This window comes from Callospermophilus lateralis, chromosome 14, assembly GCF_048772815.1.
Source record: "Callospermophilus lateralis isolate mCalLat2 chromosome 14, mCalLat2.hap1, whole genome shotgun sequence".
Lineage (NCBI taxonomy): Eukaryota > Metazoa > Chordata > Mammalia > Rodentia > Sciuridae > Callospermophilus > Callospermophilus lateralis.
In genome coordinates, this window is record NC_135318.1 from 6,885,957 (window position 1) to 6,904,700 (window position 18,744).

At 39.2% G+C, this 18,744-nt stretch overlaps 1 protein-coding gene across 1 annotated transcript in view; it reads right to left on the reverse strand.

Annotated features, from left to right (window-relative positions):
• The window catches only part of Nol10 (nucleolar protein 10), an 80,242-nt gene that overhangs the window by 12,157 nt on the left and 49,341 nt on the right, over positions 1-18,744 (reverse strand). The window contains exons 14-19 of the mRNA XM_076833442.1: positions 13,601-13,727; positions 10,757-10,836; positions 10,470-10,568; positions 8,878-8,967; positions 1,001-1,174; positions 496-743 (exon numbers count right to left, since the gene is read on the reverse strand). Coding sequence (XP_076689557.1) covers positions 496-743; positions 1,001-1,174; positions 8,878-8,967; positions 10,470-10,568; positions 10,757-10,836; positions 13,601-13,727 — 818 coding nt within the window. The remainder of the gene's footprint in view (positions 1-495; positions 744-1,000; positions 1,175-8,877; positions 8,968-10,469; positions 10,569-10,756; positions 10,837-13,600; positions 13,728-18,744) is intronic.

The following is an 18,744-nucleotide window of genomic DNA, read 5'->3' on the forward strand; positions in this document are numbered from 1 at the left end:
TCAATAACCAAAAAAGCTGAGATGGGATAAAAATAACTGTGGTTCTGGTTTTTAAAAATAACTTTGTGTTAAGAGGTAAATAATTAGTTACCACTATTTTCAAAGGTTTCAAACCCTGGGTCTGTAAAACTTGGAACAAGACAAAAATATCTGTAGGTTAGAGAAGCTGATGGGAGAAAAGGACAACAGGAGGGTGTGCCTTTCTAGCTTGAAGTGCTCTCCCAGGTGTGCACATCCACACGCGCAGGGCCCGCCCTGTGCTTTACTGCTGTAACTACATTTCAAAAAGTTAAATGAACAAATTAGCCAGGGACCAGCTCAGCTTCCGCGGCTTCACCTCCTCACAGGCTGCCCGGCCCTTCACCCCTGCCCCGGACCTGCAGTCCCACCACCTGAGGAGACGCACCGTCTCCAGGGCCACCTGTCAGCAGCGAGGGAGGCAAGGGTGCCACAGGCTGGCTGCCACTCAGGTGGCACTCATGTGGCACTACTCACTTCATCAGCTTCTGCTTCGTGGCTGAGTCCTTGAAGCTTCTGAACTCTTCCCCCGCTTTGATCTCATAGAACTGGGGCTGCAGGACTGTCTGCTGGTCCTCCTGGACCTGGTGCTGCCATGTCCCCTTTCCCTCCTGCCGCAGGAGTTTGCGCTGCCTCCTGACTTCTTCCACCCAGTCTTTCTCATCATCTGTACTGTCGGAACTCTCTGCATCACTGGGTTTTCCTTCTGGTTCTTCCTCCTCTTCCTGAAATTAAAAATGGTAAGCAGAGAGTTCCTTTTCTCCAACCAAATACCTGTCCCACCATTTTTTTTTAAATAGCATTAGTCCATTAGAGTACGAGACACCACCCCATCACGCACATTGCACAAGTGCCTTTAATTAAATAGCTACACTTCTAGGCTGAAAGCCAAGCCCCTAGGATGGAATTAACGATACCTCAAGTATTCCTAATTTACATGAAAAATTTTATATTGATGAAACAGGAGCAAAGAGTACGTTACTTTTTCACGAAGTTCTTGTTCCTCTAAGAGTCTTAGTTTCTTCTTCCTTTTCTCACTAATTTTTGAAACAAGTGGATTCAAAAGCCTAAATTCTTCACTTTCTTCATCTACTTGGAAGTCAGGGTTCTCAAACATAACTTTAAATCGATCATCGGTGAGAATACTAGGAAGGTTCTATAAGAAAAACAGAAAAAAAGTATGTAAAAATTTAAGTTAAAATCTAAATAAAACCCGACCAGAAAGATGGCTACAATTCATTCTGTTGTAAAGTTAATAAACTACATGAGGCATACATAATCCTTGTAATTTCTTTCTTTCTTTTTTTTTTTTTTTGCTGTTTGAGGTGGGACTTGACTTTATTTATTTTTTTTTTTTGAATTTTAATATTTATTTATTTTAGTTCTCGGCGGACACGGACACAACATCTTTGTTTTGTATGTGGTGCTGAGGATCGAACCCGGGCCACACGCATGCCAGGCGAGCGCGCTACTGCTTGAGCCACATCCCCAGCCCCCTCTTGTAATTTCTTTAGAACTAGTTTCCAGAACTTTCTAATTGACTCTAGGTTTTATCTCCTACCAACAAAACACATTCTATTGATCTACTTGGCGACTGATCTATGGTACTTGGCCATTATACATAACGAGCTAAGAATAAACTCTTTTGGTTAACTTCATGCTCAATACATCCCGAAAGAATTTTCTTCAATTAATATTTCTAGTGCCAAGAAGCACTTTCAGCTGGGGGCTGTGGTGCACACCTGCATTCCAGACAGCAGCTGGGGCATGGGGGTCACAAGTTTGAGGCAACCTCAGTTAAGACCCTGTTTCAAATTATAAAGGGCCTGGGGTAGAGTTCAGTGATGGAGGGTTAATTAGCACACACCAGGCCCTGAGTTCAGTCCCCAGCACTGCAAAACAAAATACAACACCTTACAAAGAAATATATCTTTTGGGGGGGGGGGTGTTGGGGGACGACATGGCTAAAGCACAGCTATGACACTGAACTAAGAGAGTCTTCCACCTTCATATTCTGTAAGTAGAAATATGCCAATGAGTTCAGTTGACACAGTGGGTGAGGACAGGACGCAGTATAAATTTACTGAACTCCAGTAAGTTTCTTGGAAAAACAAGGATGTTTCTGTCCTTACAGGATAACTTCACCGGATCTCTTCCCTGGGCTACTGAATTGTTCTCAAAGAATGCAGTGTATTCCCCATAACTGTGGCTATTGAGACCCATATGGATAGCTCAGGGCTGACATAACCTCCTATTTGTATCATTTTAAACAGAAAGTTTCCTAAAACGTATTACAAACTTACCTGTTCACCGAAACAGATGACAGCAACCTCAGACTGGGGCTCTTACTATTCCTTACCTTTAAGCCACAAGCCTGGAAACCAGGTTGCATCACCGACTGAGGACAGATGGCAAACCAGAGCCAACAGCCTTAAGTAGAACGGGGCCAAGCAGCCTGCGGTGGAATCCGCTCCACTGAACGGGCTTTATTTTATCGACTGTTTTGTACCTGAGTTCTGAACACTATTTGTGACAGATCTACACAAACACCTGGAGATGTTTAAGATATTAAGGAATGTGGCTTAATACTTGTATATACCTAAAAACTGGTAAGGCCTTACCTAAAAATGCATGAGAGAGATTTCAACAAGTCTTCCCTGATTACAAGCTGCTTCTAAAACTGAGGGCTAAGGAAAAAACCACAGGAAAGATCTAGTTCCTGACCACAATCTCGTGAGAAAAAAAAAAAAAAAAACCTGCAACAAGGGTGCTACAAGGCCCCACACGAGGAAGTCCAGCACAGACAAGGTGCTCAGAGAGCTGGAGTGACCCATGAGACACCCAGGAAGGCTCCAGGGGACACGGCATTTGGGAGGAGGTTAGAGGGACGAGTGGGTTTCAAAAGGCAGAAATGTGAAGAAAGACTAGGGAGTGGCAAGTCCTCTGATGACATCAGAAGCTGGGTAATTTAAACAGGCATCTCTGATCAAGCAGATGGTCAAGGATTTTAAACACCATGACTGTTAGGAGAAGAAGCTCTTCAGGGGTCTTTGCCAACAAACAGAACCGTGCTCTACGAATGTAAGGTGGGCTGGTGAGGAAGACCAAGAGGCCACCCTAGGAAACAGGAAAAGAGGCAGGGTCTGAACAAGGGTGATGGGAATAAAAGGTGGGCAGACACTGTTCAGGAAAGACTTACTGAGGCACATTTCTGAGGTGCAGAACTGAGAGCTACAGCTGTGGGCAACACAGGAGGGTCAAGGGTTCAAAGCAGGTTTAGAAGCTGGGTGCAGTGGCACATGCCTGCAATCCCAGTGACATGGGAGGCTGAGGCAGGAGGATCACAAGCTCAAAGCTAGCCTCGGCAACTCAGCAAGACCCTGTCTCAAAACAGAAAATAAAAAGGGCTGGGATGTTGCTCAGGTAAGCACCCTTGGGTTTAATCCCTGGCACACACACAAAAAGCAGGGATAGAAATGGCTCTCCAGCATCTCGCTGCTGCGACTGGACTAGACAGCTGTGCTACCGTGTTAGGAAGCACCACGGGAGCACTGGAAAAAGGGCATGGGCGAGTGAAGGGTAAGGACTGACGCTCCACTTAAGACTGGTTGAGGGTGTGACAATAGACAATCATCTGACGCTGGAGGACTTCATCAGGAGTCAGGCAGTGTCTCAGGCAGTGGGAAGGCGACACTGCCAAAGATCCAGATAATCTCAAGTCAAATAGCCATGTCCCTGACTTTAAGTTAAATAAAAAAAAGCAATGGTAAAAATATTTACTAAAGTAATAATCACATTTAATAAGAGAGAAAATGTTAAAAAGAATGTTGCTGATTTTTTTTAAATAATTTTTTTTTTTTTTAGTTGTAGCAGGACTCAATATCTTTATTTTATTTACTTATTTTTATGTGGTGCTGAGGCTGGAACCCAGTTCCTCACACATACAAGATAAGCACTCTACCACTTAGCTACAAACCCAGCCCCTGTTGCTGGTATTCTTGAGATGCTTTTTTTCAATTTAAAATAAATTGCATTGCCTAAGATAGGCATGCTTTAGATGAACAATTATAAAATAAAAAAACTCCTGACCTAGCTATAAAAATAGTTCCCTCAGGGACTTTTCTTAGTCTAATTGTTTTCACAGCTGTCTTTTTAAAACAGGGGGGTGCAGGATAAGGCATAGTTAGCGATGTTTTGTAGTAGTAGTAGACAAGTGTCTGGCTAGTGATCTCCCTATAAATACACACACACACATGCTCAACACCTACCAGCAGCGTGTGAAAAACATCTGAAAGCAGTGTTCAGACCAAAGTCCAAAGAACTGCATCTGTCAATCTGAGCAGGGTGGCTACCATTAACACTGTCTCACTGTCGTCCCTGTCCCAGCAGAAAAGGCAGAGAAGGGGGACTGGTGAGGGCAAGGGAAGCGTGCTAGTAACAGGAAAGGATGTAAAGGTTAGCACCTGAGGCCCGAGGTATCCCCCTGTCCATCACGGCATCCCCCAAGTGCTCAGCACCTGCAGAATGCTAGTTGCCAGAGGGACAGCCACCCTCCAAGCACGGGGACCTGAGCAGCTGAGAGAAGACTTAAGATACTGACTGATGTTGGGCCTTCGCCAGACATTCGGCCTGCCCACCTCTGAGTTTTCATACCGCTAACTCCCTCACTCTTCACTATGAACAAGTAAACAAGGGTCACAAAGTAAAAACTATTTGAATTTTTTTCAGGAAAATCCCCTGGCACAACAAGCCCAAGTGTCCAGTCTGAAGGGCTTACCAAGCAGCCACAATGTAGGCCAGAGTCAGCCCATAGTGGGCACACAGCCCAGCATGCTCGCTGCCTGCAGGTTTCCTGGCTGCTTCCCAGGCTACCTCTCCTGTTCAGAGGGGCAGCTTCTCTGGTCACCTCCTGGGGAGAAGCAGAACGCAAGGGCACTTTGCCACTAGGGCTGAGTACTGCATTTTAACTTCACCTTTACTATACTCTCACCTGGAGAGACCCCTTGTATGGGGTATAAAACATCAGGTTGGAAACTCTACTCCTTCAGAAAACAAATTTCGTCTAATTCCTTGTCCAACATCGGAGTGAGGTGGTATGAATCCCCAGAAAAATGGGAAGGGAGATCCCAGGATCAGGTGATCAGTCCAGAAAGATCTAGAAGCAACTTCTTAAAAAAAAAAAAAAAAAAAGAAAAGTATATGTGTGTGTGTGTGTGTGTGTGTATGTATTATTTGTTGATGGACCTTTATTTATTTATACGCAGTGCTGAGAATTGAACCCAGTGCCTCACACATGCCAGGCAAGCGCGCTACCACTGAGCCCCAGCCCCAGCCCCTAGAAGCAACTTCTTTAGGAAGGTAAAATTAACAGAATATCTGACCTATGGAGATGATTTGAGATGAGACGAAGATATCTAGTAAAGAACTAGTTAGTGGTTGGTCAGTGATAACTACACAGCATGTGAGAGAAACAAAGTTGCCATCTACCTGTCTAGAAATACTATTTTATATAGTTATAACAGTGTACATGCCCAACACCTACAAAACTAAAATCATAATGTGCCTTTACCGGGAGCAAAGGTTTGGTTTAAAAAAAAAAATGCCGGGCTGGGGATGTGGCTCAAGCGGTAGCGCGCTTGCCTGGCATGCGCACAGCGCTGGGTTCGATCCTCAGCACCACATTCAAATAAAAATGTTGTGTCCACCGAAAACTAAAAATAAATATTAAAAATTCTCTCTCTCTTAAAAAAAAAAAAATGCCCAACAGTAAAAAGTTGAGGTGAAAGGAGGGAGGGTAGGGCGGAAGAGACAATAGACAGCCAATGATCTTTTTTCTTTTTGTACGAGGAGCACTTAATCACAGAGCCACATTCCTAGCCCTTTTTTACGTGTTGTTTAGAGATAGGATTTCACTTAGTTGCTGAGGCTGGCTTTGAACTTGTGATCCTCTTGCCTCAGCCTCCTGAGCTGCTGGGATTTCAGGTGTGTGCCACCGCACTCTGATTAGCCAATGATCTTAACAGAGCCCAGAGAAATGTTTTATTTTTAAAACTATTATGTATAAATGTAACTACACACACATAATTTTTTTAAACTGGTTACCAAAGAAGCTTTAAAAATAGTATATTAAAAATAATATTTAGGATATTAAAACTATCTGATCTAATGTTACATACAAATGTCTGTATGTAAACATGCCTGTTTCCTAAAGAGGTGGATACTACTTTAATATAAACTCTCAGTGGTACTCAGTAATTCCTAAGGCTAAGACGCCTCTTCCACAATGTCCTCCTAGCCAGAGCACACATGGCCTGGGAACTCACACACTGCCTTGACTGAGCTGCTGCAGATCCAGAAAAGGTGCAGTTACACAAGACTTTGCAGCACAATGGAAAACTGGCAAAAAGGAAAGTTTTGCAGAAAGACACAGCTTGAACCCAAATCAAACCCTTACAAACAAAATCGATTACAGATGCCTGCACTTCTCGAAGCTGCTCATGCATACCTAGAGCTCACTGTGTATTTGTTGAAAGAATCAATGTATTAATTCTTAGTTAGAATCCACAACACCAAGTTTAGAGGTTTGGACAAAGTCCAGGCAGCGCTTATTGACACTATGTGGTGGGCCACTTCCCACCACAGGTTCAACATCAATTGTGCAGTAATCATCTTACTAGACTTTTATCATGTTATCAGGGTTGGTGATATTCAGGAACACACTTCACTGTCTGCCTCCATTAAATTTCAGTTGTAGACAAAGCAGAACATCCCCACAAGATACTCACTTACAACCAGGAGATATCAGAGTTCCTGGGGTTTTGAAGAGCACACAGTTCAAAAGCAAGACTGATGATCTGCTGAGAGAGTTGACCATTCTTTCAAGTACTCTTTACAGTTAGAAGAAAGGATTCTTCCTTAGTTCATGGGTGATCTTTAATGTCTTCACTTTATGGCAGTTTTCCCCACTGACTATGAAGATCACTTTGCATGTATGAAGCATTCAAGTTCATTTCTACTTCCTAGTTACTATGAATTCTCAATCTTTTCCAGTTGCTCCCAACCTCAAAAAAAACCTCCCAAAGAAAATGGGGGCAAGAGAGATGATTTCTCCTTCACCTTTATCTTCACAGGGTCTTGTAAAAAAGCTCTAGCATACCACGCTGCAAGACCAATCTTCTGCAGTACTCCATCTGGGTGAGGACTCCTAAGCACAGATCACATGCGGAGTGCACACATTCCAGCAGAGGCAGCCCCACGCTCTCTCTGAAGAAGCTCCAGGACAGGGGCCGAGACTGCGGCTCAGTGGTAGAGCACTTATAGGGCATGTGTGAGGTGCTGGGTTCAATTCTCAGCACCACGTATAAATAAATAAATATCCATCAACATCTTTTTTAGAGGACATGTATATACAAAAACCACTTCCACTCAGCTTGTGAAATGACACAGGGAAGCTGGAAAGGACCTGGCCCTGTCATGTTCAGGCCTGGGTAACAGCAGCAGCAAAGTGGATGCTTCAGGAAGCGCTCATGTTTTAGACATTTCAAGGTATACATATCCAGTTAGGAAGGTGTACAGCCACAGTACATAGATGTAAATTTAAATACTAGTAAGTTTTCCTTTCAATATTGATATAGTATTCATGTAATGAAAAAGGAAGCATAAAAGTCATCTGTTTACTTAAGGAAATAAGTAAAATTAAGATTCAAACAATATATTAAAAGAATGAAGCAAACTGGATGAAGGGATGTATTGGGAGAATTAGGAGAGTAAGGAAGAGAGGGAGGCAAGGATGTAGTGAGCCTGATCCATGCAGAAAGCATAGCACCCAGAATGCCCCCATCTATCCCTGCATGTTACAGATGGAAAAACTGGGGCCCAGGGAAGCTGCAGGAACCTCCCAATATCACACAACCAGTGAGCGAGATGCCCAGAAATGACCCTGTCATTGAAGTCCCTGTGTATTGGGTAAGAGGACAGTGAAACAAAAATAAGCATAAGAACTCCATTATCTTGCATTCAGTTATCTGGTTAAAAACCAGAGAACAGAATAGACAAATACCTACTCAGGGCTTCTCACGGCTGGCCCAGGGCACAAGGTTGGGTCTAGGCTCCCACAACTCAGGCTAGTACCCAGCCACACCTGTGCCTTGCCTGTTTGCTCTACATGCACGAGAAAACAGGACTTCATGTCTCAGGACAAACTAGAAAAGTCTTCTCACTTCTGCACAATGTCAGCTAGGCAAAGTGCCAACCCTCATTCATTGTACAACTGATGTGTGTCTACCTTCACACCAGAAAAAGGCAGGTAGACAGGCAGCAGGTACATGTCAGCCTGCACACACAATAGTGAAAGGTTAAGTAAGAGCTGGTTACCTCCAGAATCACAAACAAGTCTAATAAGCACGAAGAAAAACAAACTATCAGAATATTTAACAATAAAAGTAAGTAAATTATAAGACATACATAAGACAATATACAGCTATTAAAAATATTCACAAAGAATTTCTAACAAAATGGGAACCACCTGTGTTATTTTATATACCCAGGATAAATATTTTATTATATTTTTGATTACAGTGCTTGTTATTATAGTTTATAATTTCAAGAGAGGACAAGAAGGAAATTCACTAAAATATTAATGATGTCTTTCCCTGGATAGAAGACCACGGCAGCCTTCTCCTGAGTACTCTACCTTCCAAATTTCCCATATTGAGCATATGTTATAGGCAGAAAAAAGAAAAAACTACATGCATTTTTAAAGTAAAAAGAAACAACAACAACAAAAAGATACAACTTACTATCAAGAAAAGTATAGGGAAAAAAACCTATCAATATTTCCTAAGCTTTATGAAATCTTACCTTAACTTTCTTTTTCCATGTAGATTTTTGTTTCTCCTCTTCTTCCTCTATTAATTTAAGAGCGAGTTCTTTGTTAACTTTTGGCAATTTCTAGTAAAGAGGGGGGAAAAAGCAAAGACATCTATATTTTCACTTTAAAAAAGGTTAGTAGTTCTGTAAGGAGTATAATTTCACAAACAGGAGATAGTGAATTCTTATTTTTAAAATCAATTACACTAGAAGAAATAACAGACACAAGGGATGTTATAGGTAGGCCATGAGGTACAAAAATGGCAGCCTCTGCCAGCTGCTGGGAGCGTGTGCCCTCCATATGCCTTTTCCCAGCATGTGGAAAATAAACGGGGAGATGCTGTATTTGACCTACATTAGCCATAGAGGGCCTAGGACTCATCCTGATCAACAGGAGGCCAGCTGGCAATGAAGCCTCTAACTCAAATGCTAATACTGCTAATGATAAAATGCTAATAATGCTCACTGTACGGTTTCCTGTTCCCACATGATAGATTTCAAAAGGAATTCTAGATGTGAGTCTGACAACTCTCCGGTAGCTACAGGATATCTACTGTCCTCTTGCACTCAGTGTTTTATGTTCCACATCACATCCTCTGACAAGTAGTGTAAAAGGCCAGAGCAAAAGAACCCCTCTTAAACTTTTTGAGGGTAGCGGATATAGCCAGAGGGAGAGCACCTGCCTTCTATGTGCAAGGTCCTTGACGTGATCTCCAGCACCACACACAAACATACACATATTTTAAAACAGCAGAGGAAAAGAAAAAAGAAACACTGAGGTAATTTCAGCAAACAAGTCACTAGTCTTATCCTGTAAGGGTACATGCATATTTTACATACACATACATACACAAACAGGTATTTTTACCAATGTTCAGTTATAAATATTCGTATGACTTGGTGACTGAACTTAATCAATGGTGACCAGAGACAGTGGAAGGCAAGAGCAGCCAGACAGAAAGCTCCTGCCAGGGCTGGCATCACACAGTACCATGGAAGCAGCAGGTGGCTCCAGCAATGGTGCTGGATGCCCGTTTGCAGTTCCCAATATGTCGAGTCCATCCTCATTATACTCAAAGGGACCAGCTGGCAGCCCTTCCTCAGAAGCCTGAGTCTCCCTTCCACAGGACTCTCTTCTTCCCTGCTGCACAGCTCTGAAGTGGTAACTGCCTCTCCTATCCACACTTCAGTGTTCTCTAACACCTGATTAATATTTATATTAAATTCGCTTGACCAATATAACTGGTACAGTTTGTTTCCTGACAACCTAATGAGAATTCCCATGATCCAGCCTGCGAACCTGCAGTTGTCAGAAAAACACCATGGGATTTTCTTAGTAGGGGTGACAATATTGGGCATTTTATATTATTTCTGACAACTCCATTCCCATAGAGTTCATAATGGCAAGACTGAGAAGAGTGTCCACCTTCATAGTGAACAAAACATACCAAAGTATAAATAAAATATGTAAATTAAAGACAAACAAAAAGCACCGGAAAGGATGGCAGATTTCCTAGGAAGAACACACGAAATGAAATTAGCTTTCCTCTCCAATAAATTCAATGGTTATGTACAATCTTTACCTTTAATTGGACTCTCTGTGCACGTGTTTCTTCTATCTTCTGTCGAATTTTATCTTTCCTATATTCTTCATAAGCAAATGGATTTACCATCGATTTCACCTTTTCAAAGGGAGAAAAAAATTAGGGAAAGAATGGTATTTAGCAACATGTTTCATATATGCTGGGACTACTATGCCAAAGGACAGACATAGCCCTTACAAGAAGTATATTCTATGAAAGTGCAAGTAGAGAAGAAACAGCCACAGATTGCTCATTAGCCCCTAAAACAACTGTAGCTTTGTATTTACCTTGTGATATAGTCTTATATCCATGAAAAATCCATGCATATATGCCCGAAGAAAAGGTGATCCAATGAGATGTGTAAGTCCTGGGAAAAGTTAATCAGAAGAGGGAAAGTCTTTATGAAGCCTTGATTAAAACTGAACATCTTGATTGTAATATGATTTCACTTTGGTGTAAAATTTAGGAATCAGAATTATTAATTTTCAACATCTATGGAGAAAATTTAATCTACTTCATTAGTATCATTTTAAATATCTTACTAAGCATAAAAATGTTTGTTTTTTTTTTTAAAAAAAAGGTCTTTATGAACTGTGAAAAATTGGCAAACAGGGTTCCTTATATTAGTGATTCTTAGATTTTAGGATTCTGCTAATTTAACTTAAAAAGGAATATTGGTAATCAACAGATAAGTTGAAACTTTGTACTGCAAAGGAGAAATATAATCTCCCATCATTTCCTAAAGCAAAGGACACTGTCACAACAGAAATGTAGAAAAGATATTAAATATTCCCAAGAAAGAACAGTGGACAAACGTATGTTCCGTATCAAACACACTTATACACACCAAGACCTACATTATTTATTTACATTATAAATATATTTATTTATATTGTTAAGACCTACATTATATACCCACTTCATCATAACACATAAAAGGTTCACTGCCAATCAGTGTCTGGAAACCCTGCCTTAAATGACACCTTTTGTAGGGTTTCCTAATAGATTACACTTGGAGTAGTGGTACTGGTGGGCACATAAGGACTCTCTGCAAATGTCACAGATATTATTTATTAATTGTAAATACTCACACAGAATAATGTTATAAAAATATTTATCTCAAAGACAGACCATATGAGATATACCTACAAAAAAGTAACTTTCTATAATAACAAGTAACTGTATTTCTAAGAGAAACATTACTCTGATTTCAAAATTTTAGGAACATATACCCACAGCTCTGAAAATCAGGTACTAGGCAAAGTCACCTGGCAGTACAAAACAATACGAAGTACAGAAATATAAAAAGGGAATACTTAATATCTTTTTAGGATGATTTCATAAAGTAATCATAAGACTTGGCCAGAGAACTCTTTCCCTGGAATTCATTAGGTTAATGAAACCCCAGGAGTTGGAACTTCACAGTGGATTCTTATAAAAAGAGGGCTGAACTATGACAAAATGTACCATGTTAACAACCTAAATTTCTGTACCCATTATGATTATATCTAATCTTTCCTCAGAATGATTGGTCTGATTGTCAAATTATTATTATAAGTTACAGCAAAATAATCTGTTTCCTTTATTACATTAAGTGTATAAAACTTCTATTATAGCCCAGGATTATTTCCGTATCAAATAAGGTCATAAATTAAAAAACAGCAGAAAGCTTTTCATATTTCTAAACATAATCTGACAGAAGCAGCATTTTCCAAAGATAGCTCCACAGAGTACTGGTCCTGAGAGATCTTCTAAAGAAAAAAAACTGAGGAATGTTTCATATGCCCCTCCCAATTTCCCCAGGATTTATAATGTTCCACATTAACAGGTCTAAGATGTTTGCAAGTTAAGGAATTGATTGAACTTTGCTTAACCTAACATTCACCAAACTCATCTGCCATGCTTTCTAGCATAACTGTTATTTTGTTGACTAATGTATCTATTTCTATAGTTTTTCTTAAATGGGCAATAAAGTTACATTTGAACAAAATGTATCTAAACTTATAACTAATTGCTTTCCTCACTCAAACATAGTGAAGACTGAAAAAGTACCCAAAACATACTGAAGATAGTTTAAAGGAAAAAAAAAAAAAAATCCACAAAATAAAATGACTTTTCCCCCTCCAACTTAAGGGTGTAGCTGAGTGTGACACAGGACATTACAAAGATTAATTATGTTGGAGATACTTATATTGGAGGTAATTCTGTAGAAAATGCTATGTCACCCTATTTCATTCATCAGTCATTTACTAAAGGCTGAATATTGTTCCTTCCTTTTTAGACACATTAAAAGTTAAATAACTATTCTGGTGTTAACTGGTATAAAATGATTCTGTCTGGACTAACTGCTATGAGATACAAGTTATAAATAATGCTTTAAGAACTGCTCAATTAATCTAATTATTACATGACTCTATTCTTTTAATATTCAACTGCTGTTTTCATCTAATTGTTCTAAAGGCAATGAAGTTGCCCAGACTTGTGGAGAAGGGATCCTCTAAGTTTTCCTACTCTCAATAATTTGCTATGTAGTTCTCTGCCAACAACAGAACAAGATTAGCAAAATCTACCCTCTTTATCCTACAAAGGACTGCTGGGCAATAGGATAAATATGCCCTTCCAAGAGACTGGCCTAACTGAGGTAAAAAGCATGGGGTCTGGGTTTAAGTCCCAACTCTGAAGTATATTAACACAGAACCCTTTGCAGAGTTCCTTTTATCTTCCTGTGCTTAGCTTCCTTATCTATAACATGGAATTATAATAATACCTACTCTGTGGGGTTGTGAGTACTAACTGGATGATAGGCAAATATTTTCAAAACCTTATTTGCAACTTAGCACTTGGGAAAAAAAAGTCACTCTTTTCTTGATGTAATTTTTCTATACATGGCTAGTATGTTCAAAGAAATCATTTCTCCTTTAACATATAGAAAAAAAAATCTGGAGATTGAATTTACCTAAAACTTTGTCTAAGCAGAGATTACAAATTTGGCAATTCATAACACTTTAAATATCTGATCTGATAGAGAGGGAAGATTTTGAAAATTAGATAAAGCTGACCCAGTCACCTTTAATGTTCAAAACTAAAACAAAGTGAGAAAATTTTCATAAAGATGTTATAATTCTTTTTACCTAAATTTTCAAGATCTTTCTTGGTGACAAATTTGTAATCATCATAAACTGTGCTTTCTGGGTTCTCTTCTAATTCTTCTGTCAAGTTGTCTAAGAAGGAACACCACCGCGGAGCAGGACCCAAAACCTGTGGGTGTTTATTAAAGGTTAGCAAGTGCACATTCTCGCCACATCTGTCCAGACTTAGTTACTTTACAACCATTTCCTTAAATACAATTTTAAATTCTTATTTATATCAGAAAAACTGAAAAATAACAACAGGTAATGAACAAGTAGATAATGGAAAAAAAATCTCAGTCTGAGAATCAAAGATATTAATGGATATTCTAACATTAGAACTGTCAAAATGCAGATCCATAATTCAGGTACTTATGACCTCCACCCATTCATCCATCACCTCCCTCACTCAAAGGTGTACTAGAATTATGCAAAAATATATTTTGTATATCATTGTTTTTTAAAAAAATTTATCACTCATAATAAATAAAAGTCTCAAGTGAGAATTACCTTCTTTTAAGATTTTTCAACTAACTACTTAATTATATTCCATTATTACAGCCTGCTTCATTTAATTCATTAAAAATTTAAAATCTGGAGCTCTGTGGGGGTAACCTGTAATCCTAGCAACTCAGAAAGCTGCAGCAGGAGGATCACAAGTTTGACCAATCTGGGCAATTTAGCAAGACCCTGAATCAAAATAAAATCAAGAGGTAGGGGCTGGTGAAGTGGATCAGTGGTAGAGCACTTGTCTAGCATGCGCAAGGACCTAGGTTCAATCCTCAGTACTAGAAAAAAAAATTAAAATCCTAGACTATAGTTAATAACAATGTATTGTATTACTGAAACTGCTGTGACTTTAAGAGACTTTAAGTGTTCTCATCACAAAAAACAAGTGTGAGATAATGCATGTTAACTAGTTTAATACATCCATTACACAATGCACAGTACCCCTATTTCAAAACATGCTGTACATGATTCATACAATATATACTATTTTTTGTCAATTAAAAAATAATTATTTAAAATTTTTTTTTAAGAGAGAGTGAGAGAGGGAGAGAGAGAGAGAGAAAGAATTTTAATATTTATTTTCTAGTTATCGGCAGACACAACATCTTTGTTTTTTGTATGTGGTGCTGAGGATCGAACCCGGGCCGCACGCATGCCAGGCGAGCGGGCTACCGCTTGAGCCACATCCCCAGTCCCAAAACTTTTTTCCATACATGAAATTCTTCAAATGTAACATAATGTGGCCAGGTCCCACAAGTTGTCCCAATGAAAGGCTGAAGAACTAAAGCCTGAACAGAATTTATAACCAACTAACAAAACATGTAATCCCACTATTTCCATTAACTCTGTGATTGCTGAGTACTCTTTGTTGATACAAATCTTTTCTGCAATGCCCACCCTCAAGATCGACGCTCACTCCAAGGCAAGTCTGCTGGGTCATGGAGCAGACACGCTGCTGCCAAGAGAACGCTGGGCACAGACCAGAGGGACTTCCACTGACGAACTACCTGCCCATCCCAGCAGCAATTATTCACACAGGAAAAAACCCGGTTCATAATGGAAATCATTACACCTAGCTTAACCTTCGTTGAGAACAGAGGCAGGAGGAAGAGTTAAAGGAAAACAGCCCCTGATAACATTCTCTTCAATTTAACAAAGTAGACATTAGACATGGCCATACTAATTTTAATTATATTATTTTGCCTCCACCACAAAGGGTATAGGGCTCATGAACATGAATACTAAGTCTTAATGAGCATAAAAGGAGTCTTAGAAGTTTCGTATTAGTGCAATTTGTACCATTTTTAAGAAACAAGATTTGACACACTAAGTGGTTTGACTCAATAAAAGACAAACCTTCAAGAAATACAAAGTATTTTTAAAAATCCAACGCACAACACTTTTAAAGGACCTGCTATATTATGCAGTTTTAGGACAGCAGCTTGAAGTCAACAAATATTTACACCCAATGCTACTACATATAAAGCACTTACTAAACCAGAACACTGGCCATGTGACTATGATCTCTTTGAAGGAGTACAAAACCTAGCTTAACCTTTATGGAGAAGAAAGAAATCAGCAGAACGGTGTGTGCCTGTGTGTATGTGACACGTGTGTATCACAGAATCATGTATAGCAATGAACTGAGACTGCACTTAGGCAGAGGCAAGTGTGTCTGAAAGGATTCAGGTCTGAATGAACACTTAGGCAAGCTGGAAATGTCACTAGGCAGCCTCTGAGAACAAATGCATGCATGCACTTGCCACCACGGGGGGTGTCAGTCAGTCATAAATCTGTAAGAGCCAAGCTCTACCAGATGATGCTTACTACCTAAAACAGCAAGATTTTCTTTTAGACAGTATGAAAGCACACTATTATCACTTTTCTAGAATATCATGACCCAAGACACAGTCTTCTTGGGGAGTGAAAACTATGTCTGCTTTGCTAAGTGCTGGATTTCTAGCACCTAGAACAGTACCTGCCAAACTGTAGATGCTCAGTATATATTTGAACAAATAAACCCATTCATATTATACAGGGCACATATGAATTTCATATATACAAGATACTAAAATGTAGAAGGTTTTCTTTGGCAAAAGTATTTTTTTAAGGGTTTTGGTAGAATTTAGATCTATTCTGATTCCTATGCAAGGGGACACCAGTTATCCACAATACTTCACCCTCAGTATTCTCGGGAATGGCCATAACTACAGCAGATGCCAGAATGTACAAATGCTCAAGTTCCTCATACAAACTAACATAATATTTGCTTATAACCTATACAAATCCTCCTGTGGACTTAAAGTCATTTCTAGGTTAATAATCCCCCAAATACCTGTACATGTTCAGTACAGATATAATTATTTTTAGAATATTTTCAATCTGTGGTTTTTGGCAACTGCAGCTTCATCTTTAAAGCAGTCATAAACATGGGCTTCAAAGAAAATGAAAGACTGCACTGTGTACTGACTTCTTTTGAGGGTGAGGGGTAGGAGTAACAAAATATCAGACCAGATCTGAATTTATTTTTATATAGTCTTCTTTGATAACGATCCATTCTTTTTGATTAGCTACCTGGTTTTAATGAAATTGTTCTAAACTGCCTCTCAGGAGACAGGTCTTGTTATGATAACTAATCTTTGAAATCAAATTCATAACCATTAAATTTTATGGGAGGAAATATTTCCATCAAAAACAAAATGAAAACTAGTGGTTGGCTTTATTAATCATATTTCCCTTATGCCTTTTCAGAGAGAAAAACAACATATCGAAGTGGAAATTACTGATTCAGACTGGGATTAACTGCAGGTTTTATCTGCACTAGAGTTTTCCTCAGAGGTCTACCATAAAGCTGCAAAAACAGTGGTCACCTTAACCAACAAGGAGGGCTTAACTCTGATGTGCTTACACTGACCACATATTAATGTGCAAAAACTCCTTGCTGTCTACAAAGCCATAGTGTGTTAAACCTCAACTAATTCTTGGAAATATATTAATTTACTTCTTAAATTTTGTTTACAACTTGAGGAAAACATTGTTTTAACCACAGATGGGACTATAATTATCACATTAAATGTTCCAGGTTCTCTGGGATGGATGCAGTGGAGAGGTACAGGCATGCCTTGCACCCATCAGGCCCTGGGTTTGATCCCCAGCACACCAAGTCAACCAACCAATCAATCTAGATTTCCTATATGTCATCAAATAATTGCTATATTCTATCCATTAGCCAAAACTGATTATTGCTTATTTATCTATATTTTAATGTACCTTAAGAATTTTGGTTCAGAAAACTGGGAGATTGTTCTACTCTAAAGTTATTATCTGTTAATGACCTTCCACTTTTAACTTTTAAGAATTTCCTAAAGTTACAGGAGAATAAATGTAAAAAACTAAAAAGTGACTCATCAGATTGCTAGAAAGGAACAATGATAATCTGATCAACAATCTAACTGGAAATGCTTGGTCCCCAAACATGAAAAGAATATATACTTATCGAGGTGACTTTGGGAAGGTCTCAGCTATAATGCAGCCTCTTATCTGCTGTCCCAACTCGTTTAGGGAGAAGAACCAATTTTGAAGTAGATACCATCAGACCAAGACTATCAGCTGCCCAAGATGTGAATAATACAACACTTATGCAGCTCAGTGGTAGAGCACTTGCCTAGAATGTCCAAGGCCCTAGCTTCAGTTCCCAGGGCCATATACAAAAATATTGGGTGAAACCTGGGACAGTGGTCCACAGTCAAATCCACCATCATGTCTGCATCAGAACCCATATTACTGCACCACTAGTTTGGGGGGAAAAAAAGGCTAGCAAGAGCCTCTCCATTTCGTTTCAGGTTTCAGTCCTAATAATTCAGATCAGGTCAGGTAAGGTCAGGTTTTGCCACCAGAGAGTTACAAAAATAAATTTCAGAATTTGAGAATTGTAGATAAGAGATGATGAACCTGTATATAAATATACATAGTAAAATAGCTATATATAGGTAGAGCTGGGGATATAGTTCAGTTGGTAGAGTGCTTGACTCTCATGCACAAGGTCCTGGGTTCAATCCCCAGCACCACACACACACAAAAAAAAGCTATATACAGTAAATACATACTGAATTCAGTTGTAAGTAATGGAACACTATTATGATTAATGATAATTTTTCTAATTGTACAGTTTGCCTTTCTCAGGGGGAAATGGGATTTTGCAAAATTAGATGATCAACTCTACAACACAAATTTAAAAGAAAATTTCTTTTTCCAACTTTTCCTCTACTATCAGTTGAAAGACCCACTAGCACTAGTGCATATTTTCAAATCCTGAAAGCCAAGTCTTTATTAAAAAGGATCCTGATCCTAGGACTAGAGAAACTAGTGAGAGCCAGAAGGAGTGGCCATGTCTTTAGGCAAGTAGTTACCTTGCAGCATAATGAGCTGCCTAATTGCACATCCAAGTTTACATGCATTTGCGTAATTATGAGTCATTTAAAGGTACTCTACTTGTAGTGTTTTATCCTCTGTTCCTAAAAATCAGATTTGCAAAGGAGCAATTTAATGTCAACGCTTTTAAAGATTTGTTTTTAAAAGGAGGAAAATATCTTGTGTTCTGGTTTGATTTTGATTTAGCTTTTGCAAAAATAGGCACT